The 27,392-nt window shown below is 44.2% G+C and overlaps 1 protein-coding gene and 1 long non-coding RNA gene across 2 annotated transcripts; both read right to left on the bottom strand.

The window, feature by feature from the left end:
• Window positions 1-1,514: 1,514 nt before the first annotated feature.
• On the bottom strand, window positions 1,515-13,873 carry SHOX (short stature homeobox). The gene is made up of 5 exons (XM_037899412.2): window positions 13,463-13,873; window positions 9,870-10,078; window positions 5,474-5,531; window positions 5,254-5,342; window positions 1,515-2,636 (listed from the first exon to the last, which is right to left on the bottom strand). Exons 1-5 carry the CDS (start codon window positions 13,734-13,736, stop codon window positions 2,391-2,393), a joined length of 876 nt encoding a protein of 291 aa, XP_037755340.1. The 5' UTR covers window positions 13,737-13,873; the 3' UTR covers window positions 1,515-2,390.
• A 5,979-nt stretch (window positions 13,874-19,852) lies between these two features.
• LOC122462104 lies at window positions 19,853-22,561 on the bottom strand. Its single transcript, XR_006284457.1, has 3 exons — window positions 22,415-22,561; window positions 20,700-20,764; window positions 19,853-20,050 (listed from the first exon to the last, which is right to left on the bottom strand). It is a non-coding gene; the product is annotated as an uncharacterized LOC122462104 (long non-coding RNA).
• Between the last annotated feature and the right edge of the window lie 4,831 nt (window positions 22,562-27,392).

Genomic DNA, 27,392 nt, shown 5'->3' with positions numbered 1-27,392 from the left:
ATTTGTATGTTAAAAATATGGACTTGAAAATGCTGGTGGTGTTGTGGGGAAAAGTATTTATTATTTTTGTTGTAAAATGTGATATAATTAACAATATTGGAACTAAGACCAAACTTTATCTAGAAGTATAAACTTTATACTATATCATTACTATAAACAACATTTATGCCTTCTAGATAAAGTTTGGTCTTAGTTCCAATCTTGTTAATTGTCTGGGTTTATTCCCCATGTCCCTCTACAATGGTTAATGTTATATTAGCATTATGGCCTTGGTTTAAAGAGATATTAGGCTGTCACAAAGAGGTAGCAAAGACAGGTAACATTTATAAACTCTAACATGTCCAAAATATAACCACTTTTCACATAATAAATAGGTGGAAAATGGCAGCACTTTGACATTTCAGAAAATTTGCTTGTCATAAAGTATCAAAATTGGAAAAAAATGCAAATGTCTAAGACTGAAAAGATCTAATGCATTACTCTTTGCCCTATGGAAATATTTGGATTTGATAAATATCAGCAAAAGCCAAAATTAGTAATGGATTACTAGATGATAAATACACTTGAGAAAGAAAAAACAGGCTTACTGGCAGTACTATTGAGAGGATAAGCTTCCATGAATGCAGGCCTTGATAACAAAGGCAAAAAATTGAGCTATCTTGTTAGAAGTAGACAAGAGCAGTATTTGTTCTCACAAACAAACCCACAACATAATAAATTGATTAGAAGAGAATTACATAACAAATAAAAACATGGGGGAGTGAGTAAACCCAGACACTTTGGTAATATAATTTCAAGGGAGTTTCCCCAACTTAGACTAGCTATGCTGCTTAGACAAGTTTGTATTTGGTGTCTACATAACTGGAAAAAAGAAAAATTGGCAAACACTGAACTTGTCCACCCCTACAAAACATTTACTTTTTTTGTTTCGTTTTGTTTTGTTTAAAATGATTGCAAAAATGTCATACAGGCTGTTCATCTTACTTCCCAGAATATGGCACATTAACTTGACTAGAAATCATAGTATCTATCTTTTTCCATATGTGATACATATATTTTTATCCATTCCTAGAAGACCCGGACTGTCATTTTGGCACTAAACTGCAACGTACCCAGTCTGAGCATAAAGGACTTAAGTTATGGTTCTTGCGGAACTGGTTATTAACAGAATAAGAATGTACGGCTATTTTTTAATCTATAATATTTACAGTATTGCACTTTACTGCACTTAATTGCATTTCACTAAAAGTAATGCTGCATCAGTATTATGCCTTAAAACCATATGTCCATCTTTGTTGTGTGAGTCATTCTTTCTATATCCTGTAAAAGAGAAAGATTTCAATTCAAAGATCCAGACATTAGGGAGAAAAAAATCAGAAAATCGACCTGCTCCTTTATGGCACAATGCATCTCAGCTAATTCAGGTGATTCTGGGTAAAGCAGGTGCATTCATATTGTTCCCATCACTCAAGTCACCACTGATGGTTAGTAAATTCTAGTCTGTCTTTTTTTTCCCCCTTCCTTCCAAAAGACTTTTAGCCATTTGAGACACACTTTTTTTTGTTATTGCTGCTCTTTTTTTTTTTTTGAAGAAAAAAAAACTGCCTCGCCTCAAATCTGAAATTCCACATTTAAATTTAAACCAGTTCTGCAGCAGCAGCAGCTCCTCAGCGATGGAAGATATTCATGGCAGTGAAATAATACTGTTGGCAACAAAGAAATGTCATCTTTAATGGAGACCAGCCCCAAGGATCTTTTTTTATTATTATTATTTTTGTTTGTTTTGTTTTAATAGATGTTACCATCTTCAAAATGTGTTGAGTTAGACACATGCACATGGTCGCAGAACTGACGGCAGCCGATGACCTCACGCTGACGTGATCACTTTTGCTAGCGTCAAAATCCAAATGTCCCACTGTTCACAGATGAGCATAATTTAAAGATTTTGTTCCCCACCTACTTTATCCTCCGGAAAGTCTTTGCTTGTGTGTGTGTGTGTGTGTGTGTGTGTGTGTGTAATCTGATGGCGGTTCGGGATGGTCTCACCCTACCATTGCATCTGGGGGAGCAGTTTTAACCGTGGAGCGCTAGGTGCCTGAAAAATAAAAAAGAAGGACAGGCGACTGGGCCCCCGCAGTCCTCAGACGAACCGGGTGGGATGCGAAGGCTTTGATCGCGAAGGGGGAAGAGAGGAGGAACTGGGGACGTGTCGCGATGGTCTTTAAAAGTACTTGCAGGCCTTCCAAAAGCCGGCGAGCCGTGTCCCCGCGGCCGCAGGCCTGGGGCGCGCCGAGAGAGTCCCGCCGGGGCGGGGCGGAGGGCAAGAGGGAGCGGCGCGGGAGTCCTGGCCACACACACACACACACACGGGCGCGGCACAGCGGAAAGTGTCAGAGCCCCAGCGCCTCGGCATGTTTCCTGGCCTTGAGTCGCAGGTCGGCGATGCTGGAGTTTTTGCTGTTGCTCTTGGCGGCGGCGGCCACCACCGCAGCGGCGGAGGCGGACTCGGCCAGAGAGGCGATGGGGAGTCCGAAGGGCGGCGGGGGGAACATCAGGTAGGGCGCGTGGGCCGCCAGGTGCGGGTGGAGGTGGGGGTGGGCGTGGGCCACGCCTTCCAGCTGCAGCTGCGCTTGGACCTGGGAAAGCAGAGCCAGGGGAGCCGGGTGAGAAGGTGCGGGCTTTCCACCCGCCGCGGGTCACGAGCTGCCCTCTCCCTCCTCACCCACACCTGGCAGGGGATTAGCCACCTCCCCGGGCAGCGCCCACCCGGCGGGCGGGGCCTCCTGCGCTGTCGCCGGCCACATGCGCTGAGGCGGGAAACGGACTCGGTTTACGAAGCCGAGCCACATGGCGCCCCGTCACCTCTCGCTCCCCACCGCCCCCGAGCAGAGGTTTCAGTGGGAGCCATTTATTTGCCCTTTACTCGACTGCCTGCCCGCCGATCCGGCCTAGTTTTAGTGCGCTTCCAACTTCGGCTGTCTCCGCAAGGGGGACTGCGCGTTGGCGTCGGAGCCGCTCGCGTGGTTTGGCAGCACAGGATGCGAGCTTGTGGCGAGAAAGCGCCGCAGGGCCCGGCGGGCCGAGGAATTCGAATCGGCGCAGTTCAGGAGGAATACGAGCTCCACCGCCCTCTGAACAAACTGACGCGTTGGCCTCTTCCCCCCTGAGCAGCAGCAGTTGTGCAGGTTGCTGCGTTCTCAGGGAAAGGACTAGAGCTGCAAGTGGGAAAGAGGGGCTTGGGATTGGAGTCACCGATTTAACCCCTTGCGCGTAGCAGACGCAGGGAGCATGAATAAAGGAGACAGCTAGGCACTGGCTTGATTTAAACAGGTACTGCAAAGCTGGACGAGGGCTGACTGGTTGATATTAAACACTCCGCTCAGCACTTATACAGAGAGAATAGAGGCATATTTAGGCCTTTTAATATTTACAAAAATGAGCTGGCCATCGCCTGGGCGCCAACAAGTGCTAAATAGCATTTTTTCCTAGGGATGTTTATTTATATCTTTCTAAAAACTCTTTAACCTTGTAAAAGGGACCAGTGGCCAGTGTTTACTTTGGAGCTTTTTAGACCTGCACAAACACACTGGATTGACAGAGAGATCTCTGCGTCGGGTGTGGGTTTTCTCCCGCAAGATACGTGTTTTTCAAAAATCAATAGCATTAATCTATGCCTTCTACCTAGTTTGCTTTTGGGAAACCGATTCCTCAATCGGTTATGTAAAGGCACAATAAGGAGATGCCACAAGCTGTAGCTTGCACTGTTAAGTGGCATCTGGGCGGGCTTGCCTCTCTTCTCCCTTATTTCCTGAGTAGTGCCAGCGTAACTCCACTGACTTCAAAGGGGATTGCTCCTGATTTAGGCACATGGAGCAGACTTAGGCCCAATATATACAGAATCATAGAATATCAGGGTTAGAAGGGACCTCAGGAGGTCATATAGTCTAACCCCCTGCTCAAACCCGGACCAATCCCCAATTTTTGCCCCAGATCCCTAAATGGCCCCCTCAAGGATTGAGCTCATAACCCTGGGTTTAGCAGGCCAATACTCAAACCACTGAGCTATACCTGACCCCATATAAAGGTGCTGGAACTAGAGGTGTTGAAGGGGTTTCCATTATAGCCAGGGTTTACAGTTTGGTTCAGTGGCTCTCAGCACCCACGCTATGTAAATTATTCCAGCACCCTGCCCCATGCCTCATCTAAAATATTGCCCCTCCCCACCCCATTGCGAAGAGTCTGGATGAGACTACACACTGTGTCCTGCACACCACAGTCAGCCATTTATACAGGAGGTCGATGCTTCCCGGCATCTACGCTCGGGGGGGGGGGGGGGGGGGGGGGCTGCAAATATGTATCTAAAAGTTTCAGTAACTGACAGGATCTAGTGAAGCGAAGCTCCCCCTGACGGTGCGGATAACTTGCCTTCATCTCGAAGCGTGCACGGGAGGGCCCAGCCCTTGAACTGGGAACAAAAGCCAGCGCGTGATCGTCCCCCGTGCCCAGGGAAATGGACGCAGGGAGCGCCAGGAGCATTTTTGTTTCTTGGACTCCCCGTGCTGGAGATTTTTGCAGGGCCGAGGCCAGCTCCGGGCGAGTCACCTTCCCTGGGTTTGGGCTTGGAGAAGGGACAGCTCCTAACGGGGAGGCTTGTCTTTGCCGCGAGCCGGCTGCTGCACAAGGCACCGGTTTCATCCTTCCGAGGGCGGCCTGCGCCAGTAGCACAGCCCCCGTCTCGCGAAGGAAGGGGCTCCCCACCTTCCCTTCCTGTTGCCTTGGGCTCTGTCCGCATCAGGGGACCGCGAGGGAGGATGCTGGGCAGGGCTGGCCAACCCTTCCCTCTCCTAATGCAAGGGCCGGATCCTGCAACCAAACTCCCCTTCGACTGAGCGCAGGAGACTTGAGCCTCTGGGAGACGGGGCACGGGGGGGGGGGGGGGGGTTGGCTGGGCTGCTGACTCCTGCATTTGCGCATCTGGGCGCCCACAGGGCCAGAGCACACCGGGAAAGGAGGGGCAGACCTACAGCCGCCTGCCTCTGCCTGAGCAGGGGAGGCGAGAGGAGGGGGGTGTTTGGAAAGAGGCCCCTTCTGAAGTTTTACAGCGTGCTTTTAATACGTGCCAACTTCGCTATAAATGGCACTTGTAAACGTGTCCCACTTCCTCCTCTGGCGGTGAAAGGGCAGCAGAGGAAGAGGGCAGGCAGGAGCCCCAGGCATTGGGGCAGGCGTTTAACGGGAAGCAAAACGAACTACCTGTTGGAAAGGCATCCTCAGGGCTCCCATATTCACATAAGGGGCCACTCGGCAGGCGTCTAAATGGCTGGCAGTTCCCAGGATCACACCTGCAAGGAGAGACATGGCACGGTCAGCCCCGTGGGTGGCACTTTCCCTTCGTGCCATTCCCGGCCTTCTTCTCCAGCACTCAGTGACCATCCCACCCATCCACTCCCTGAATCCGGGCTCTCAGACCCACCTTTATGCATCTGATTCTCCTGCTTTCGGCACTTCGCTCTCCTGTTCTGGAACCAGACCTGCAAAAATAAAAACAAAAAGGGGAAGGTAGACAGACAGCTGCTGAGAAGCGGGACTAGCAAGCGGAGGCCAAGCAGTTCGTATAATTTTAATGATGTGTATAAAATAAACACACACACACACACACACACAAGGCTACTGAGTGGCCACTGCGCGTTGTGTGAGTGATTATGACTCTCACAGTCCTGTTAGAATGGCTTAGAGAACGTGGGACCGACACCAAACAAACAACCAACATTCGTTCTCCTCCTTTTTTGATTGCCAGTGTATCGAGCCTGGCCAGCACATCAAAAGTTACCGTAAAGCCTCTACAATCCTGAAAACAAACACTTCGGAACCGTGGCCCTCTTTCTAAACCCACGCCCCCAGTATTCCCCAGGCTTGCAGGATTCCAGGCTTTCACTCCCTTGTGCCACCCATAGAGGGTGAGCAGTCGCGATTGATAAAGCAAATACCAAAATTGTGTCCTTCACAGATCTCCCTTCATGATGGAGCTATCATCTTTTTCTCCTCATATTTAAGCCAAACCGGTAACATTTTACATTTTGTCAAACTTCAGTGCTCGATTTCTAGCCCATAAAATCTGTTACCAATTGGATTATCTGTTCCAATCCAAAACTTCAGTTTTATGGGTTTTGAGAGATTTTAAGGTTTCACATAAAATAATAAATCCAGACTTGGGCAAATGGACTGAATTATTCTCCATTACATTAACTTTTTATTTTTGAAAAAATGTTCCTGCTGACGTTTTAATGTTCTTACTTGCAGGCAATAACAGACTCTTTCCAGATTTGGATTTAAGGAATTATTTATACTACCAGCAGGAAAATATCTATAATCCAATAATCCTCATCTAATTCCAGTAATTCTAACTGTTAAACAAATGCAAAAATCCAGTTGTCATTGTTTCTCTTTGACTTCTATTCGAGAGTGTTTCAGACGTTTGAGTTTATTGTTTCCTCTCCTTTCTCAAATGGCTAGTTTAATGAAGTGAGTTGAGTTGATTGTCAGACGCTCAGATTCAAATGTTTTTGCCCAGTTTTATTCTTACACGAAACCTACCAAATGTGCACAAACATTGACTTGCGGTGCTGATAAAATCTTGAAGCTAAGAAGCACCTTCAACCTTTGATGTTCTTACACTTGCCAAGTGATCATACGGTTAATTAATACTAACTGCACTTCCTACATCAAGTTTTCCCTTCAAGCTTTCTTCAGTTGCCTTAATGATGGTCATTTACAACGGAGTAATTAGTGCAAAGAAAGGCTTCCAACGGCATTAATTACCCAGGGTACCTCAGTGATTTTCTTAAGTAGGAATTGGCCTTCTCTACTCTGGAGCGCAATTCTTTCTGCTCAGGGTCGCCAGATGATCGCGTGAATAATAGCGAGCCCTCTTCAGCTGAGCAAACCCTGAGCTACGGATCTAACTGAAAACTGTAACCTGGATTTTTCAAGAGCACGACCTTTCCGTGTACTAATAAAGTATCTGCCTTTCAAACTCACGCCAGCTTGGCTTCGTGTTATTGTCACTCTGCTTTCTTGAACTAATGACTACTGAAAAATCGTATTTTTCAAACCAAAAATATATACCCCAATAATAAACATTTAAAACTTTGTACCAAGCTACTGTCATTTTGGGTGAGGACCTTTGTTGCAGCGACCATAATGCATTTGGTATGGCGGTGATCGTTGCATAAAATCTTGCATAATGACAGGTTTCAGAGTAGCAGCCCTGTTAGTCTGTATCCGCAAAAAGAAAAGGACTTGTGGCACCTTAGAGACTAACAAATTTATTTGAGCATAAGCTTTCGTGAGCTACAGCTCACTTCATCGGATGCATAGAATTCTATGTATTCTATGCATCCGATGAAGTGAGCTTTAGCTCACAAAAGCTTATGCTCTAATAAATTTGTTAGTCTCTAAGGTGCCACAAGTCCTCCTTTTCTTTTTGCATAAAATCTGTCTTCTTTTTTTTTTGGCGAAGGAGTTTAAATCGTCATGAGGAATTTAAGCAGCGTGTAAACAACTTCCCCTGCAAATCAGAATATCCTTCAAACAAAAAATATATTTAAATCTGCAAAACGAAGTGCCCTTTCCCTTTAGCTATGAAAAATAAGGTTAAGAGGAATAAAAGTGATGAATTAGCCACTGCGTTAAGCGATAATAAATCAGGCTTGGTGTGATTCACGATCAATTCCAATTAGTCATGAATATGCTAAGTAAAGCACAGTACACTGTTTTAGACAGTTATTTCTTCATTAAGGATCACTCAGTGATTTCTTTCACAAATGCTCTAATCTGATTTCCTTTTGATTTCCATTAGAGACAGTGAATAATGACATTTAATTTAGCCCTGCACCATAAACCCAAAGATATTTGTTGTAATTGAATTACTGCCTGCTCCTCACTATGGTCTCATAACTTTCAATTATAACCCTGACAGCTGGGTGATATGAGTTTCCAGTACAACACTAAAAATAAAAGGTTAATAAGGACTAGCTACCATAGGAGCTTCAATTTATTTACAGCAAATTTCCACACTAAATTGAAACTATATCCTTTAACAACAAGGGACAGGCGGTGCAGAGAGGGATTAGAGAACAGTTCTGGAAGTATTAAAATATCCGTCCTTTTCCTCCTTTCTTTTTTCCTACTCCCTCTTTTTAACTATAGTGAGTCCTCTGTTTTTTCCTAATTAATTATCTTATTTTCCTTTTTTTACATTACTATTATCAGCCTTCTTCAGTCAGTCCTCTTTTTAAAAAATAGAGAAATGAAATTTTGTCTTGCTTATAATTCCCACTTGAATCTATATCACCATTTTTAATTTTTTTATATTTTATTTTTGGTGTGGTATTTCAAGTTCTGCCAGCTCTTGAAGCACCAATTTTGCTGTAACTATGAACATCCTGTTAAGGTGCTGCTACTCAGTAATAAACTACTTGAAAGAAAGAGTGCAGAATTCAATTACAAGTAATTTATTTTTATAGAAACAGTACATCAAGGCCCTGGAAAGATATTACAGAGCCAAAGCAAGAAGATCTGGGAAGATGACATAAGATTTGATGTCCCCTTCAGCAAAAGTTTAATCTTTTCATTAATTTATATGGTGCGGTTAGATCAATCTTCCAGGAGAATGTAGGCCACCAGCCCTTTCAACCCCTGCAATATTCCCCTAGATTAGAAGTCTTCCTTTTTAAGGCATATGGTCCACACGACAAGGTCCCTTCTCCAGCTTGTTTTATACAGAGAGACCCCACAGCTGAGAAAAACTAGCTACACTATTTATTTCGGGAAATGCCTCAAGGAGGCACTTATTTAGAGCTAGATAGACATTTACTCGGATAAGTACTGGAAGGATTTGGAAGGCACAGATTCTTCCTCCTTGCTTTCCAAAGACTAGACGTTTATAATATTTAAGGGGGGGAAACAAAGAGAATCACCCTGCCATCCGAAGTCTAGTGTGTATATTTATTTACATATATAAGCATATATACATGTTATTTTTCTTCAGAGAAACTGATGTGATTAAAAGGTAAAAGGATTTATTTCCTCTGTTAGCCATGTAGAGAATAACAACCTGATAAGAGTTTTTCTTTAAATTTCTTCGCCCTGTGCTCCTGCTCAGGGATCCACAGGTTGATCTTATTAATTCTTTTTTACATGACATCTGCTTTTGGAATGGATTCCCTGTTTATTTCTCTCTTTTTTTCCCCTCGCCTTGGCTATCAAGGAGAAAGTTAAAATATTTTTTTAATCGATTCGAAGACACAATGAGCAATTCTGCGAGGTTTTGATTACCACATTTTTGTAGCTATGTCTAAGGATTATGAGACCTTAAAAAAAGGCAGAGAGGGAAAATATACCAGATGGGGTGCAATGAATTCATATGCTTGCTATGCGAGTCAGATGGGAGCACCTTTCCCCCGGCTCTAGATAATCCAGTCCCAGAGCACCCAAACCGTCTAGCCTTATCCATGACAATTGTTTTCTGATTTTTTTGAAAACATCCCCATAAAAGGAGAGCAGGGCGAAAGAAAAAGATGGGGATTAAGGGAGAGGTTATTTAGTGATCAGATGAGTTTGCAAAAGCAATTCATTACGTTATTAATTAGATAATTTCTAAAAACTAAAGGCAACAATGGAGGAGTTTAAGAAATATATTTAGCAGAACAAGTACACCGGATATACAAACAGCTTCCCACCAGACGTGTCGTTTCTGCTTTCAGCTCTCCTGCTTTGAATGAAACAGGGCACTGTGCTAGAATCCACTGGCAGTCAGGAACTGAGGTGAGGACATTTCCAGGAACATAATGCAAGAGTCTTTCTCTTACCTGAACTCTAGCTTCAGAGAGTCCCAGCCTCTGGCTTAGTTCCTCCCTCATGAAGGCATCTGGATAGTGAGTCTCATCAAAAAGTCTTTCCAGCTCATTCAGCTGCTCTAGTGTGAAATTGGTTCTGCTTCTCCTCTGTTTGAGCTTGGTCTGTCCATCTTCATCTTCTGACTTCACGTCTTCCCTCTTCTCTTTGCACTCGTAGATCCCTGCCGGGGGGGGGGGGGGGATGGGGAGGGAGCGGGGGACACAGAGCTTCGCTTTAGTATCTCACAAAAGTTTCTTTTGCACAGGAGACTAGTTTTTCTTTTCCTCTCCTCTTCCCCAACCTGATTCTAAACTAGAGGAAAGTGCCATTAAACAGAATCACTCCCATGTTGTCACGCACAGAATTTTTGCTTCGGGGGAAAGGGGCGGTGAAGGGAGGGCAGTTTTTTGTGTCTTTATAGAGAAATATTATTTATTATGTATCCCCATCCCATGGCGACGTACCTCTTCTAGCACTAGCTACACCCTGTCACCCAACAAGAGCAACAGTGTAGGGAAAGCGTAAGCAATCGATTGGAGCAGAAAATAACACACCATCACAGAGCCATGACAGGGATGTTACCCCAGTGCACTACCGTGGAAGTTATGCCTGAGTGAAGACTGCAGCATCGGGCCCCAAAATGTAGCTGCACTCTAGGGGAATGCTGGGAAATATTTAATCACTGTGTCCGACCATCGCTCGTTTTACATATCAGGAGGGTCTGAGCCACTGTTTCACGAACAGCAACGGTATCCGTGCGAGGAAAAAGAAGGGGCTTGGGGGTTTTTTGGTTCGCTGGTGAATTTCGCCATGGGAGGACCATTTAAAAACAAGTCACTAACCAGCACCTATGATGCGTTGGTAACTGCAGTTGAAGAAGGGTCGCAGACGAACGCTGGAAATCGTTCTGCTAACCCTATGTGGAGCCAGTGGAAAGGGGCGTGGGGAGGGGCAGCTCTGGGTTGCTGTTTTCTTTAGAAGTAAATGCGGTTATGCAGGGCATTGCCCACCGCTGTTGGGGTGAAGGCAAAACATTCGCGTGGTAAGAAAAATTTGTCCATTGTTCAGTTACACGGGCCTGAGCCACTTCGCCAAAAATACCTGGGGAAACCTCAAACTCCAAGCTCTTGGCAGGGGTCGGTCATTTTTCTGTGTCGCTGGAAGAATCTGGGCTTGTTACATCGGGGGGGAGCTGACACACACACACACACACCCCTCCCATCAAGGAATAACGTGCTTCCTCTCTACCTCCTCACTCCCATCTTGGCCGCCTTTGGGGAAATCGCTAGAAAAGAAGGTGCCAGGGGCGGGGGAGCGTTTCTAACCTGAGACTGATGTCTTGTGTGGAGCATCCATCCACATGGAAACTGGGGCATGTGGAGATTTACACCGAGGAGGGGAAAACATAACAACGAGGCCAAAAACAAACCCCGGCGTTTTCTCTCTGGCTTGTTTAGGAAAAGGGACCTAGGGCGCAAATCCTCTTTTAATCGTAATAACAAAAATGGCCAAAACCATTTGATCAGCAGAGGGTGTCTATTTTAATCACGCTTGTGCCAGCCAGCTGCATGCTCTCGACTAAATCTGATTGTATAGCCGCGAAAAGGTTATCCAGATTGTTCCACCGCCGCGCGATTTAAGGAGTCCCAGCAAGTTCTTTATTCCCCCCCCCCCCCCAGTTGTTTCTTTTGTTCTGATCCGCCTCACAGCCAGTGTGGGGCTGGGGGTGAGAATAAATGTACAGAGATAATGTTGAATTCCCCCCCCCCCGCCCTCCCCCAAAAATCTGGTGACTTCTAAATGAAAATATTTGAATGAAGCGGGGTCTGTGCCAGTGGAAGTCCAAGGAGAAAAGGCCACCAGAACCCAAATCTTTGTTTTCACTTCTTAACTTAAACTACAACAGTTCACATCAATGCACGGCCCCCTCCTTATAGGCTGCTGTTCGATTGCTTAACACTTTCACGTTTGCCTGTCCTTTGCCTAAAACAAGCGTTTGGCCCGCATTCCTCACTGTAAGGTGTGGGGTTTTCATGAAGCCGTATTTAAACAAGATATTTCTAACTAAATGAATAAACAAAGATGAGCCATGTAGAAAGATAAACTGAGTCTTGTGGTAGATGCATTCTCCGCAGAGAATCAAGCATGCCCACAATGTATACAAAATATTGGATAGTCATATCGGTGGGATTGGAATAGCATATTGAAATCAGTGAAATTAGATTGAACCTTTACCTGCACTGACGTTGTCACAAACGCCTCATCTTGCACAGCTCCGCCCTCTCACCTCCACCCCACCCCTCTATACATAGACGGATTAGATTAGATTAGATTAGATTAGATAAACACACAGTCTAACATTTATATGCTTAGATTAAAAAAGGGGGGGGGAGTTTTGAACAATATCCATGTTTCGTTTTAATAAGACTTCCTTTTTGAATAATTTCTATAAATGGTGTCCATGCTTTGTAATCTTGATCATTAAAAATAAAAATAACGAAGTGCTAAGTGAGATATACTTCTTCAGAAATACAGGCCTCAAGTACATTATAAGACTTAAAAAAGAATTATTCTCAAAATTATTATATATGGGTTTTTTACGGTGAATTCAAGTGTCTTTCAGTCAGCGTTTCATTAAACGGTTTTTCAAAAAAGTTGAAAGGTTGGTTGTTGTTCACAAACCAATTAGACGATTTTTATTATCGCCAGGTGTAGCCTAGTTAGTAGCTCCCAGGACAGGTCGACCTGACCAACTTGCCCGGAGACACTTTCTCAGCTTTTTGTTCCCCCCATGATTTGATTCTCTCTTTCTCTCTGTGTGTGTGAATGAAAAAGTACTCGTGTTTTAAAATTCGATAGCGTCTAGGGACGTAGAGGTGAAACTAGTTTGACAAAGGTGAGATTGCCAGACAGGACTGAATGTCCTGAACCTGATGACAGCATATGTATCCAAGGCTTGGAATGTTTCGCTGTCTCCATGATTATCTGCCCCTTAGAGTACACGGACAGCTGTGCTGCTTTATGACTTCTCACTACCCACATATATCCGAAAACAATCTACTGACTGATCTGTGTTCTGCAAGACAAAATTGTCCAAAGGCAGCGCCTTAAGGTCCAGCTTTCTCCCAGAAGAAGCAGCATCCTGATGGCCCGGAAACAGGAAGAACATGTCTTCTGATGCATTAGAACTCCCTGGACAAGATTTCCTCATTTGCCTACCCATGGAACTTCTAACCCCGTACAGAGCATTGTTAAGGCACCTACAATCTGTCCGATTTCCGATTTAAATGGGGGACTCTGGCTAAACTAAAGTGGCTACTTCCCCTTTCACTGTTAAACCAAACCTCTCTCTCTACACACACACGCACACGCGCGCACACACAAAGGCATGAAACTGATGAGCGTGTGCTCTCATCGGGACGCATCGGTTTCAATTAATTGAGTTTCACCCCTCATTTCAGGCGAGCGGCAAAGCTGAAGGGCCGCAGTGTGGAAAGAAGGGAGAGGAAGGCTCCCGGCGTGGAGCCGGCTTTGCAGAGGGGGCTCCCGCCTGCACAGTGCTTACCTTCCGAAGTCCTGCCCGTGCTGAACTCTTTCAGTTTGTCCTTGTCACTCTCTACATGGTCTTTGAAAAGATGCACCGGGCAATGGTTGCTGCTCTCAGTAATGTCCTGCAGGTTAGTGTCAGAGTTTCCAAGCTCCCTAGATCGAGCCAACCCACTCTCCAAAACTTCCCTGTACGTGATAGTCTCCTTCTTGCTGCTGCTGCTGCTGCTGCTGCTGCTCTCTTTGCTTTTCTGGTCAAAAGATTTGGATACAAAAGCTGTAAGTTCTTCCATGGCTGCCCGGCGATCTTATCCACAGAGATCCACTTGTTTTCAGCAGGAGATCTGGCCGTCCTCTGCACGCTTTTTTTGCACGTAGAAGATGGGCTGTATAGGGTTAGATCACTCCTGCTGTTATTTATGCCTTTCAATTTGAGATCACACTATTTATACATGGCTACCTCAGCCCAACCCCCAGCTTTCCCTGTCTCCAGCAATTACTGACTGCTCCATAGTCGCAGGCGGACTCCTAGCAGCTATCTCCCCCACCTCAGTCCAGCAATTGGCTTTCTTTTCATTTCATCACTGTTTGGCATCTTTGCACCTTGATTTAGGGAGGCAAAGAGCACAAGCAACTAGAGAGAGAGAGAGAAATAAAAGGGGGGAAAGAGAAAACACAAAAACAGGTATCTGCATTCTGTAAATGGGTTGCAGAAATGAAAGTCAAGGAAGACTTTATTGATTGTAAGGACATCCTAAGCTTACCAACACTGTGAGTAAAAACGGACCTAGCTAATCAAATAAATCTCTTCTTGCAATTAAATGCATAGATATCAATGGGAAAAGAAAATGACCGTGCAATAAAAAGGTAATTAATACAAGCTGGATATGTGCATTTGCTGTAATATTTATGCTTCTACATGATGACGATTTTCTGTTTTAATTAAAAATTGTCAAATTATTCAGTGAACAAAAATGTTGTTTTAAAGTGTTGTCTATTACGGAGAAAAACATTTATTGCAGTGAAGCCGGTTGTTGTAAATCTCTGAGGTCCTTATCAGTTTTTGCCTATAGGTACAGGCACCTCCAGATGTGTGTAAACATTACAGGATCTGTTTTCTGGCTAATGCTATTATGTTGCCCGAAGATGTTGTCCGGGAAATTTAAGATCTAAAAATGTCTAATTTTTGTCTAATGCAAACCTGTCCTGGTGAGTGGTACTGAAGGATGATTTGTTAGCAGGAGTGGTCCTGTTTGTACACATCAAATAGAATATTAGATTTGTCTACATTTTTAAAGCTAAACGACTATTGTCATATTTAAGATGGAGCTGTCACTAATTTTTCCATCTTATTCATGGTGGGCGGTTATTTTTGTTGTGCACCATGTCATAATTACCACCCTGTAAGTTGGAATGACTGCCTGAATGTAATGTCCAGATAATAGCAGTGACATTTCTAACTCCTCTCTGCACAATTCGATCGGAATATAAAGCTGACCTCCCCCCCCCTTCGCCCCCCCCCCCCCCCCCCCGCTTGGACTTAACACAAAGGATTTGGCATTTGTGGGAATTTCTAGTTACCACTGGCGTTCATTTTGCATTTTCTTGTGTCAGGTCCTCATCGCGAGCATTAGTTAATCAACCCACATCATCATGCCCACCCTCTGCTCTGAATTTTATCCAAACGAGATCTCCTTGCGTGAGTCAGGGTCCATTGTTTGCATTCCAGGAAAGTGTGTGATTGCTCTGAAAATTAACAGAGCATTAAAACAATAGGAATGTATTTAATTAATCCAGGGGTGCACGCCTCCCCCTCCCCCCCGACACCGGAGTTAACACCTCCGCAGGAGGAGAAAAGAACATCGAGGAAACAATTAATAAAGCACTTTAAAAAAAATCAGTTCCCCCTGTGTGATTTTAAAATGATTATCAAGGGGACAAGGATTGATCGTTTGGTCTTGGCACTACCGATATCCCTGACATTGATTGTATTGTTGCTTCTCAGCAGCCTCCTACCTATAGAGTTCATTTAACCAGCGAGGGAGCCAACAGAAGCCTTAGAATTTAACAAACAGATCTTGTCTTCGCACGAGCCAATCAGATCCAAGTTCCTAATATATATCACACGCAACCCTATCAATAATAAATGGAAATTACCTATTTATGGATAAAAAGATATAGTCAAAATATGTTGATTAGATAATATAATATTATCATATATTATAGATAATATACGTGTGTGTGTCATATATACATAGATGTTGCTAACATATATAGACCCACATTTCTTTTAGATTAGGTTTGTAGTAAAACACACACAAGCACCTATTCGAATAGATATTTCAAAGTTAAACTCTTCTTTATAGAGAAGGAAGGATTTGGCAAGGATGATCTTAGAATCCAGTTTCCACGTGTCTTACTCACTCCCTAGGTCGTGAGCCGTATGAACTTTCCTGAGCTGCAATTTTGTACATCAATGAAACTCTCCAAACCCCTCGACTCCTTCATTATGGATTCCCCTCCGCATTAACAGACAATTTGTCTCTCACTGTCTCTCAAATTAAGGGTAAATAGTTGCGGTAAATATTTGTTTCCACACGCTCCTTCCAGTTTGAACGGCGGTGTTTCATAGCCCTGGTCTCCCATAGTTCTAGCTTAGTTACATGATCTCGGATAGTTTGCAATAATCCCCCCTCTAGCCCTATTCTGACCCTCGTGTTCTGTTTTCTTCCCCTGGCTCTGAAGGGAAGCACGACTTCCCGGGATAGTAACCCCCCACGAGTTCTTCCAACCCGCCAGGTCCTTAGCTTGCCCCGTCCTTTACTGGGCAAGTGGCCCGGAGTTTGCTTCGGGCACCTTCACAGAAATGCAGATCTGGATGTGGAGTCAGTCCTACCACAGCCAGATCCTCAGTCCCAAGAACTCGGCAGTTTTCTATCAGAGCCCTTCTGAAATAAACCGGAGGGAGACAGTCCATATTGGTCCCAGTGACACGTTTTATGAGCTTCCCATGGAACACATAGTTCCGCCTATTTGCCCCACAGATTTTGACTTTGTACAGTATGTGATACATTAGGTAATTAAAAATCTGCATGCGATAAACATGCGCCATTATTTCACTGGGCTACTTAAAGTTAGCTTAACTGTTTGACCCAGTATTGGCCGAGAGGACCTTTCATCATACAGCTTGGGAGTTTGCTAGTCTTTCTGAACGTGTGGACTTTCTCAGAGTTAGGGAAGTCGACGCGTTTGACTTTTAATAGGGAAGCGCCAAATATTCTGTGCATTGCTCCCACACAACATCCTAGTCCCCCAGACAGCGGCTTTGGAGAAACATTGGCATATAGGCCTGTTGCGAAAGAGCTAATCTCCTATCCGAGACATGTTTTGCTGTGTAAGCCTCTACGCTCGCCAGGGGTACCTAAACACACTCGGTGGGTGCACGCCCGCACGATCCTGTTCTGACACACTGCACATTATCTTGAGAGCATAATACCCTCTCAAATTGTTAACTGCTCGTCAAATTCAAATCTTAATGCTGATTTACCAATAAAAAGTGGGGGACATTCTTTCGCCAAAAAATTAATCACTTCCAATGGAGTTCAGAATAATAAAAGAGGCGAAACTTTTGACTCCATCACAAACTTTTAAATCGCTGCAAATTCAGAAAGAGAGAGATTTTACTGCCACACAAACCCCTTTGCCTTCTCAGGCACTAAACTCCCTAGAACGGCCTCGAAACAAAAGGATCTAAACACCGTTTTAACTTTAAATCAGCGTTTTGAAACTGACCTGAAAACTCTGCCTACAAAGTTGTGATTTCTGGATGTCTTGGTGCCTGGATGACTGGGATCCCAGGACTCCCGCTCACAAAGCACAAAGGAGGGCAAATCTAAAACACCAATGCGTTGTACCCCCTGATTTAAGCTTTGACCGGAAGACCAGCAGAAACAGGGAATTGTCAGGTGATAAACTGGACATTTAAAAAAAAAATCTTTGTTCAACAGGGCTTTTTCAGTCACTTCGGAGCATTGCCCCAAATCACCTGCACAGAGCAGTCCCTTTAACCACACCCCCCACCTCAACCTCCGGGTTAAAGGAGTGAGTCATCTATCTCCTCTGAGCCAGGGTGGGATAACTGTGAAATGAGACGGCTAGCCATGCTCTGATTCCTGTGTAAACGGGACCTCACTTCATGGGGATCTCGCTTTCCTCTCCCTCCCCCTCTCCATTAGACATCTCTCTCTCTCTCTTTCTCTCTCTCTCTCTCTCTCTCTCCAGAAGTGGTTAAATAAATACTAAACTATTCTCTCTTGCACTCGCACACGTTCACGCTTAATAACTTTTTTTAAAATTCTTCCCCCCCCCGCCCCTCCACTGACTCGGCCTTTCAGCCTCACCTCAAGAGGCCAGCGCGAGCGAACGCAACTCCTTTATGTCTGGGACTTGGTCCTGTACCCAGGAGATCTCACCTCCTTCAAAACAACCCGGTCCCCCCCCCCCACCCCCACCCCCCACACGCCTACCCTATTCAGAGGCATCAAACAACTAAGGAAGAACGTTAGCTCAGGACAATGACAGTCGTTGGGGTTTCTTTGGATCAGGGCAGCTCGGTCAGAGGAGTACATCCCTTGCGAACAACAATGTCGAAGGAGACAACTAGGAGGACAAATGTCTCATGATTATTGACACAGGCTCCTCAGTGATTGCAGGCGGTCACTATTTTTTTTAATAAAAAGGCATTGTACTAGAAAAGTGCCTGTCCTCATCACTGTACTGATCCTGAACACTGAAAGTAATGCTTGTCTATTGTGAACAAGAGCAATAGAGAGAGAGAGAGAGCATATGTTAATTACACAGGCATACATACGTGAAAATATAAACATATACATATACATATCTAAGTTGTATTTTATGTGTGTGTGTACATATATATTGCTGTTAGTTACATGACACACACACTGGGAATATACTGGATAGGAATACATATAAACAACGTAGTTTGTGCATAAAATGCAGCATTGTTAGACAACAGCTTCTGACGAGGTATCACAGACGAGCATTTATTTAGCATAATCTCTCTCTCTATATATGTTATTTTTTCTCTGCTTGCAGAGGGACCTCACGATCATCCAGCAGTTTCCTTTAAGTAAATCAGGAAAATAATCGTGAACGAATAGTTCATAGGTTTAAGTATTTCCAAGGCAAAGTGTGTCTGCTATTGAATTTAATATTTACAAGGGACATTACCATTTTCAGTATCCTTTTTATGACTTTTAGTGAAACTGTTTTCAGGTCCCTTCCAGTCCCATGATTCTATGATTTCTGGTCAAAATGAAGTAAATAGCCAAAAACTATTTTATCTGTTTAATCAACACTTTAATTAGCCCTTAAATGAAGCTCAAGATTTTGCACAGCAGCTCCTGAGTTCTCTGTATGCTCATCTCTCTCTCTCTCGATTAATTCAGAGACTGTAATCATGGGCATTATACATCAAACCTTTCTCCTCATTCTACAGATTCCTGTAGATTTTTATTGGTTTACATGAAAGCGAGTAAACATATTTCAGAGGATGCCCTTCAATCTGGCTCCCTTTTCACAGCACATAATTCCAAGGACAATTTGTTTTGATAATAAGAATGGATGCAGTGTTAATGGTTTTCAATTTGTGTTTTTTTAAAAAAACATTAAATATTTATAAGTATCGATCGAGGGTTTCAGGATTTTACAGACGTCTTAACACATTTCATAGATGGGATTTTTTTTTTAATTTAGAAACCTGCGTCGTATTCTCTTTTATGCTTTTTATTGATTTAAGCAACATCCGTGTCTCCAATGAGGGGCTAATAGATTTTCATTAAAATAGGCTCTCTTAATTCTGATTGTGAATGGATATGATTGATCCATCCAGCACACTACACATCTATTATATTAATAAAGAACATTATTATGGCAGGCTTGCATTTCCTTCATCAAGGCACTTTTTCCCCCCCTCCGCAACCTTAAAGATTTATTTGGGGAGCATAAAATGGCCCACAGGAGGGAAATGCATTGGGATGAATACATTTTTATATTAGAACATTTTTGGTTGATAGCTTCAGTGAAAAGACTTTAAAAAAAAACCCTGCAATCCACTGTGGCTACATATGGTGAAAATTAAACTGTTTCCTAGCAAATCTAATCTTAAAACATTTATGTTGAGCTTTATTTTTAGAAAAACATTTTTAAAGAGAGAGCAAAACATTTTAGATGAAAAGCAAAATAAAGAATATTTTAAAGGCTACCGTTTAAACTAATAGGTTACTTTTCAGAATGAGCCTGCTTGTATGAACTCTCCTACTTGATGAATATATTAAGAAGCTCTGCAGACAGCAGTTTAGACAGTAATTAATAGAGAGTGACATAAACGTTTAGGGCTTAATTTTGTCTTTATTCCGATTTCTAAAATGGTAGCAAAAGAAAGAAGAATTAATCCAACACAAAAAATAACAGCGAGAATCACACAATCTCCCTCCTCTGTTATGGGCTCATTTTCTGGATATGTTCATTATTCATATCGTCTTTAAAAGGAAGCGAGGTATGTTCAAATCCATCCTTTTTGATAGCTCTGCAAAATAAAATACAGTCACCAATGTGTGTAATTCACTGTAGTAGACTAGACCAAATCCTGCTCGCCTAGTTTAAGAGACTAAACTTCAGCGGGACTGACTCGAACAGGATTTGGCACAAGGATTGGCATAAAAACTATATCAAAAAGTTCTGGGCTGCAAAGTTTGTACTGATTTAGCAACACACCACACAGAGAGAGATTTGTTTGACTTCTCCAGTAATATGCTGTAATGTTGAACTCTGTAATAATGATTAATAAGTCAAAAGGGCATATATCTCTTGTATGGTATGCAGCTCTCAAGGGAATATTATGTGTATGTCTTTAAAACGCAGTAGAAATATTTACAGACGTGTGGAGTTAGCAACAGCACACAAAAAGAAAAATCACGAATATTTCAGTGACCTATTACATTTTTTTCAATTATTTCCCAATGAGTATTTCAATGAACTGTTACATTTTCCCAATTCACAGGGAAGATTTATGGGATTATTAAGGTTTCTAGTGGAAATATTATACAGTGGAAGTTTATCGTCTCTCAGGGATTGTACACCATTTGATATCAATTTCCAGATGTTATGATCTTTTTTTAAAAAAAATAATTGAGTATATTAACTTCTTTCCTATACAAGAAAAGGTATTTAGTTACTTTTCTGTCAAGGACACAACTATCTTTCTTCTTCGTCTTCTTCCTCTTCTTCTTCTTCCTCCTTTCTTTGGTGGAGTGAAATTATTGAAACATTAGAGAAAAGTTAAATCAGATAATGATTTAATACCCAAGGGAAGGAATAATTCATTTATGGATTGATTACAAACATAAGCCTATGGATTTATCTGTATTTTTCTATACTATCACATTTGGAAGATACAGTATAAGATTACATGTCTGTAGATTTCCTTATCGAGAGGTGTGTGTATATAAAAATATGTGCATACAGAGAGATGGACAAAGGTGTACTCAGCTTTGCTAATTAATTACACTTTAACTTTCCGCTTTAGCGGCGTGCCAGCAAAAAGTATCACTGGAGCTGGGTGGGTGGAGGGCAATTTTTTCCACCCGATTTTGAATCTAAATGCTACCATCGCCTGAACTAGGTCCCTGTTCCGCCCAGAATAAGGAGGCCAAAGAGATCGCACCGAGCAGAGGCAAACAGGGCTGCAAGGAGGGCTGCCTGCCCCACTCGTTAGAATACTGGGGTCCATCTGTAGGTAGGGGGCTCCTGGTATTTGAGAGGCTGGCCGGGGAGGGCTGTCTGCTCTTCCTGGCCACTCACACCCGCTGCAAAGCCTCCTGGCCTGAGGCGAAGCTCAGGGCTAAAAGAACAGCTCGAAGCGGCTGGACACCAGCCAGCCGTCCGCTGTGGTGCACAGGGCTGCCCTTAAAGCACAGTTTGCCAGCCAAAGCGGCGGGGGGAGGGGGCGGAGCAGTCTGTCAATGAGAGATTGGTAAAGGTGCTGTCGAGCGAAGGCACAGGGTGGATGCTTCCCAGCATTGCGGACAGCAGGGGGGATGGGGCTGTTTCCCAGCTGGTTTCCTGGTGCTAAAATGGGCAATCATTCCCAACCTGTTAAAGGGGCAGGGCTTTGAGAGGCGGAAGGTGGTAGCGATTGCGACAGCTCTCGGTTACCTAAACCCAAAGCTCTCGCCTCCGAGAGAAGTAGGAACCTTTCATCTTCCCTTCAGGCTCCAGCCCCTGTGTTCAGTACACTCCCCAGTGTACGCCCCTACGTCTAATCCCAGGCTAAACTAGGAGAGTTCACGGGGAAAGGGCGGATCCTGCATGTCCAGGCACCCCAAACGCCCAGCGATCGGCCTTTGGGGTGTGCACGGGAAGGTCGGGATCGGGCCCAGTCGCCCCCAAATGAGGTCTTGATCGCACACAACCTTCACCTACAATCGACATTTTTGCCACCTGGCTTCTCAAAGCCAAAAGCCCCGCTTTCTATTCGCCCCAGCAAAGGAAACAAGAGTCCCGTGCTCGGCTTGCGAGCAAAAGTGCCCTTCCTCTTTGGCCAGGGCAGGACCCGCTCTCCTCCGCTGTGTGCACCCAGACCGGTAGTCTGAAGGACCGGCTCCGCAGCCTGCTCCAAAAGCCACCTCCCCGGCCCGCGGGCTCCAGGGTAGGCACTGAGCGAACGGGCGCTTTGCTGGGGAGACCGGGAAACAGAATGCCACCAGGTAACCTGCCATTAGAAGAGCCCCTTCGCCTCCCGACCTTCCCAGCCCCTTTCGAAAGAAAGCCACACAGGGAACAAGGTGGTGTAAAAACGCCACTCTGCCACCCTCTCGGTATCAGCCTAGGCCTGGCCACGTTCTCTTAAGAGGCATGGAGCCGAGTCAGCAGGTCTGCAGAAGATCTTAACTGTAGGACAAAGAGGCGGGAGTCAATTCTGTAAATAGCTCTACTCCACAGGTTGGTGCGCTGGGCTTCGATATCATTGCAGGCAGAATGGGTTCATTTTAGTGGAAGTGGGGAAAGAGGGAAGCCCATTTTCCACAGGTGACCTCGCTTTGGATTTATCAAGCCAGCTGAGAAGAAAATCAACTTTAAGAGTCCCAGGGTTTAAATAGCAGCCTTTGTTGTTTTGATAGTAAAATGGCAAACACTTAGCAAAAGAAAAGTTTGAAAGTCGGAGGCTGGCCGCGCCCCTAAATTATATTGTCTTCCCTGTTGCTTCAAATTGGACCCAGGACCTCGTAACATTTGCCTGGGGCTTTAGCTGCTGCCTTGCTGATTGCAAAAACATAATTGTATCATTTTACACCAGTCAACTAAGCAAGTGCCAGTGGAATAAAATCCACAAAGTACACACATACCAGCTCTCTGGCTAAAGAAGTCTGTTCCTTACAAGCTGTAAAGGCCTGCAAATTAAATACCAGTTACTGGAGGCAATAAAATGCTTTTTTATTGCATGAAGTCTCCTTAAAACAGAATAGAATAGCCCTTTTATTTTCAGGGGGGGAAAGAAGGGTGGGTCACGAAGACATATATTGGCAAAGAAAGAATACATACAGTGCCTGAATAGAGCCATAGTGGAGAAATTCTATCGCCTTCGGGAGACAGGTTTTTCTGGTGTTATACAGAGGCGGTGTTATGCAGAGGTGGTTATGATGGGGATTATTACAAGTGAGATTCTGAAGGGTGGAGACCCAAACAACAGTAGTTCTGTGGAGGAGAGAATGAGTGGTATAACTGCAGAAACTCTTCTAACGAGACTGTGTTTTAACCCCCCTTCACAAATATGACTCCAACGGTTTCGTGGTCACTATAAATCGTGAGGATGATGCTATACATTGATTACTTCCACCTGCCAAAGTATGTTCTTTGGAATCTTAGAGAGGATCTGGCAACGGGCTTTCAATCTTTTGAACACTAAAATAAAAAAAAACGGTTAATTTTTCATTCAATTTTTCAACCCACGGACACCCCTGGGAGTTTTTTGGAGGCGCAGAAGGAACACAGGATCGGGAATAAAATCAACAGCGATCAAATCGGCACTATCCTCTGATCAGTGATGTCAATATCAAAAGCTTGAAAATGGCTACTAGACGGCTAGATTTAATGTGCAGAGGTGCTTAACGTTAAGAAAGCAAATAAAAGTGGCAACTCAATCGAGAAAGGGCAAGTTTACCTAGATGAAATATAAGGCTTTGATTTTGTTCCTTTATTATTGTTTATAAGAAAGGGAGAAAGAAAGAAGACAGGCAGGCGTGGGCTAGGTGATATGAGGAACTTTGTTTTATACTTATTTTCTTATCTAAATGTCTCTCTCAGATTTTACCAGATTTATCATTTTGCTAGTCGTTCACTCCTTTATTTTATTAGCCTGGAACATCCCATCGTTGTGGTTTCCCTCTATATATGTTTCACCCACTTCAACGTTTCAAATAATTCTCTCGCACAATCATTTTGTGGGCCATACTCTCCGGCATTAGTGCATTATAAGTAGTAGTGGCCTCTTGTGATGTGATACAAATGTAAGGGAGCCCGTGTCCGTCACGTGTAAGCATTTTTTGAAAGGGCGTGTTTTATTTTTTCCAATGATAGTAGCATCTGAGAACTTCAAACTTGTTTTGTAACATGACCTCTGATTAATTTCACTAAATTTTCGTACTGACTAGGATGTATTATACAGATCCAGACTGCTGCAACAAAGAACTCTTCCGAGCTAATTATCTGCAAGAGGAGAGGCTTTCTGTAGATGAATTAGGCTTAGAAATGCTTGAAGATTAGACTTGGAAACAGGCAAAACTGAATCTATGCCAGGTGTCCTACAGTTATTTCAAAGGTTTCTCTCTCTTGCCACACCAACTCGAAACTTCCAAAACAATCACTTGAAGGAGGGTCCATTTTTGTTTGCATATGAAATTCTGTTATTAACAGAACGCCATAGGCAGGGCACTTTGGTTAGAGATGATGCACTCCATGAATCACAAACATTAGGCAAAGTTGCCTCGTTAAAATGAATAATTGCTCTAATATGTGCTTCATATTTATGGAGCCATTTGGCAGGCATTCTCATGTGCCAGTGCGATTCCAAAAAGCATCAACATGACAGTTTGGGATGACGAAAATGATGGCTCCAAAATACTGTTGATGGAAACCACAAGTTGTGAGTAACTGCTGAGTAAATGCCATGCGAATATGTAGCCTTTCGGAACGAGGGGTGACCAGACCTTTACACTCTGGAACTGGTACAAGAAGTTTCAACAAGAAATGACTTTTAATGAAATTTACAGTGGGCAACCTGTGCCCAGAGCTCCTTATTGTAAGTAGGAGCTAATATGGAGAGAGTAGGGAAGGGGGGCGGAGGTTGAGAGGAAGATCCTAATAACATTTATGATGAGGAGTGAGTTATCCGATGTCTCATCATAGTGAACCTGATAGGAGAACTAAATGCATGTTGAAGCGGGGTGGGTTTGCCTCTTTTGTGTGTGTGTGCACGGAATGATTCCTATTCTGTTGAGGGATTTTCTTAGGTGCCGTGCAAGACAAGACAAGAACAACTCATTGACCTCTGTTTGGGAGAGACAGGGGCTCGGCTATTTAAGGACCCGATCCTGCCCCCATTGAAATCACCGGACATTTTGACAACTGACTTAAATTAAGGATCGGCGGCTAAACTATTTTCTCCCTTCTCCTGACCCGTTGTTTTCCCAGATGAAAAATGTTCCCGGTTTTCCCGTCTTCTGCAGGAGTAAATGCCATTGCAGTTGTTCTGTGATTGGTCACGTCTCAATGCTCATGTTGTTGGTTAAGCATGTGTAGACGGCGGATTTCAGTAATAGTTGTGGTCTCCCTTTATCAGCTCCAAGGAAACTGAGGCCGCAGCTTGCATTTCCAACTCCCTCATTATAGTTAATCCCGCTTGATGTCATTAATTCTGAACTACAAGGGGGGACGCAGGAAGAAAACCCCGCCGCTCATGACATACCAGTGTCAGCGCTGTTGGGTGTTGCAGATCAGCTAAGGAGAATTTTTCCAAAAGTTAGATTTGTAATAAATGTTTACAAATAGCTGGCACCGCCTCACTTAAACTGTGCGCAGCCGATACACACACATTCCGATCGTTCCGTGTAAACAGAACCAATCGCATTTACATTCTTCTGGGTACGTCTACGCTCTTCGCCCATTCTGAATGCCAGGGGGATTTCTGTGTTTTTTTTTAAAATTGGCTGTCTGCAGCCTTTCTTTGGTTCCTCTGCGAGCAGCTGGGGAAAGAGGTAAAGCTAGCCAACAGCCCTTGTAGCCCCTACAGATGTCAATTAGTTTCTCTCGGGCTTCCTTCGGATTCACTGGGGTCTCGAGACCTCCGTGTGCTGACTTATTTGTACAGCGTGCGTTATTCACTGACTCCGTGTTATTAATTAGAAGATTATCAGCTCTCCGGGGTTAGCTTGTCTGCCGGAGAGGCGCTAGCGCAGAGCTCGGTTAGGGGGAGGGTCAGCCGGTGACTGGTGGGACGGGGCCCCTCGCGAACCACTGGAGGGCTAGGCAAAGGGCTGCGAGCTTTCCAGAGCCGCCGGTCCCGGTTTAGTTGCAGGTGGCTGGTCAAGTCTAGCCAGCTGCTGGTGGAGAGAGCCCAGGGACGGAGGCCAAAGGTCTCGTGCAAAGAGCTAGCGTCAGGGTTGAGGAGAAACAACAATACCCTGCCTAACCCCCTTTGGCCACTACCAAAAGATAAGAAGCCGGGCGCTAAAAGGGCCAGGAGAGAGGGAACCGCTAAGTACATTGCCTCTAGACACCGTTGCTTTTAAAACTTGTTAAACTGACGAGGCCCCTCTGGGGATACGTTTTCAAGGAGGCAAAAATTGAATGCATCTTTAATGTGCCTAATTTCCTTCATCCTCCGCTCTGCTCCTCCCTGCGTTAGCAAACCCTGGCTGCATTCCTGGGAACGCTGGGTAGCATTAGCAACGCTCAGTGCCTTTAGCCAGGCTCTCCCTGGGACGGTGGCTGGCTGTGGATATCAAGGTGGGGAGGCTGCGAAGGGAAAAGAGGCTGATTCAAATCCCCCGGTTTCGTTGTTTCCGATGGCTGAACACATTTCAGCCTCCAGCTCAGTACCAAACCTCGGCTATCGAGCCAGGACCCCTGACCTCCCGTCAGGAAACAAGACATGGAGAAACCAGCCCCACAGTAATATGAAGGTGCATAGGTGCATAAAAAGTGAGTGTCACCACTACCCAGGAATGAGAGTTGGGTTCCACACCTGGGTCCCCCACAGCTTTCCTGTGTGACCTTTGGCAAGTCATTTTTACTCTTCCCATGACTCAGTTGCCCATCGATATAATGGGAATAATAATACACCTTTTCTCTGTTTGTTCCTTCGTCTGTCTTGGCGGTTTTGACTCTAAGCTTTCCAGGAACTATCTCTGAGTAGGTGTTTGTACCATGTCTATCACAGTGTGGTCCCATCTCACTGGTGGTCTCTAGACACTACCATAATACCTACAATACGTTTAACAGGTTCTCTCGTTTCTGCTTCTCCAGTCTTACTGCTCATCAGATCTTGTTCTCAGGTGCCAAGAAAGGGCATGTACCTTTACATGATCTCTGGCAAGTGAATAAGGTCTTACCAGGTTACAAGTAAATACACAAGCAACTACAGATAAAAATATTTTTTTTATTCTTATTATTGTCTAGCAAGTTGACCCATCTGAACTGTTCTGATAAGCTACCTTCTAAGGTAATTGACCAGTAATTCCAAAAGGAACTACTTTCCTTAGCTACCCTGTCCAAAGAGTGCAACTTTGAATAAAGGAAGATGTTACCATGATTGATAACAGGTGATTCATAACATGAGATGAGCAGTCTTAGCAGAACAAGAGAGAATGTAA

This window comes from Chelonia mydas, chromosome 1 (genome assembly GCF_015237465.2).
Source record: "Chelonia mydas isolate rCheMyd1 chromosome 1, rCheMyd1.pri.v2, whole genome shotgun sequence".
NCBI lineage: Eukaryota > Metazoa > Chordata > Testudines > Cheloniidae > Chelonia > Chelonia mydas.
The sequence above is the reverse complement of the archived record's forward strand: the minus strand, read 5'-3'. Positions and strand labels throughout refer to the sequence as shown.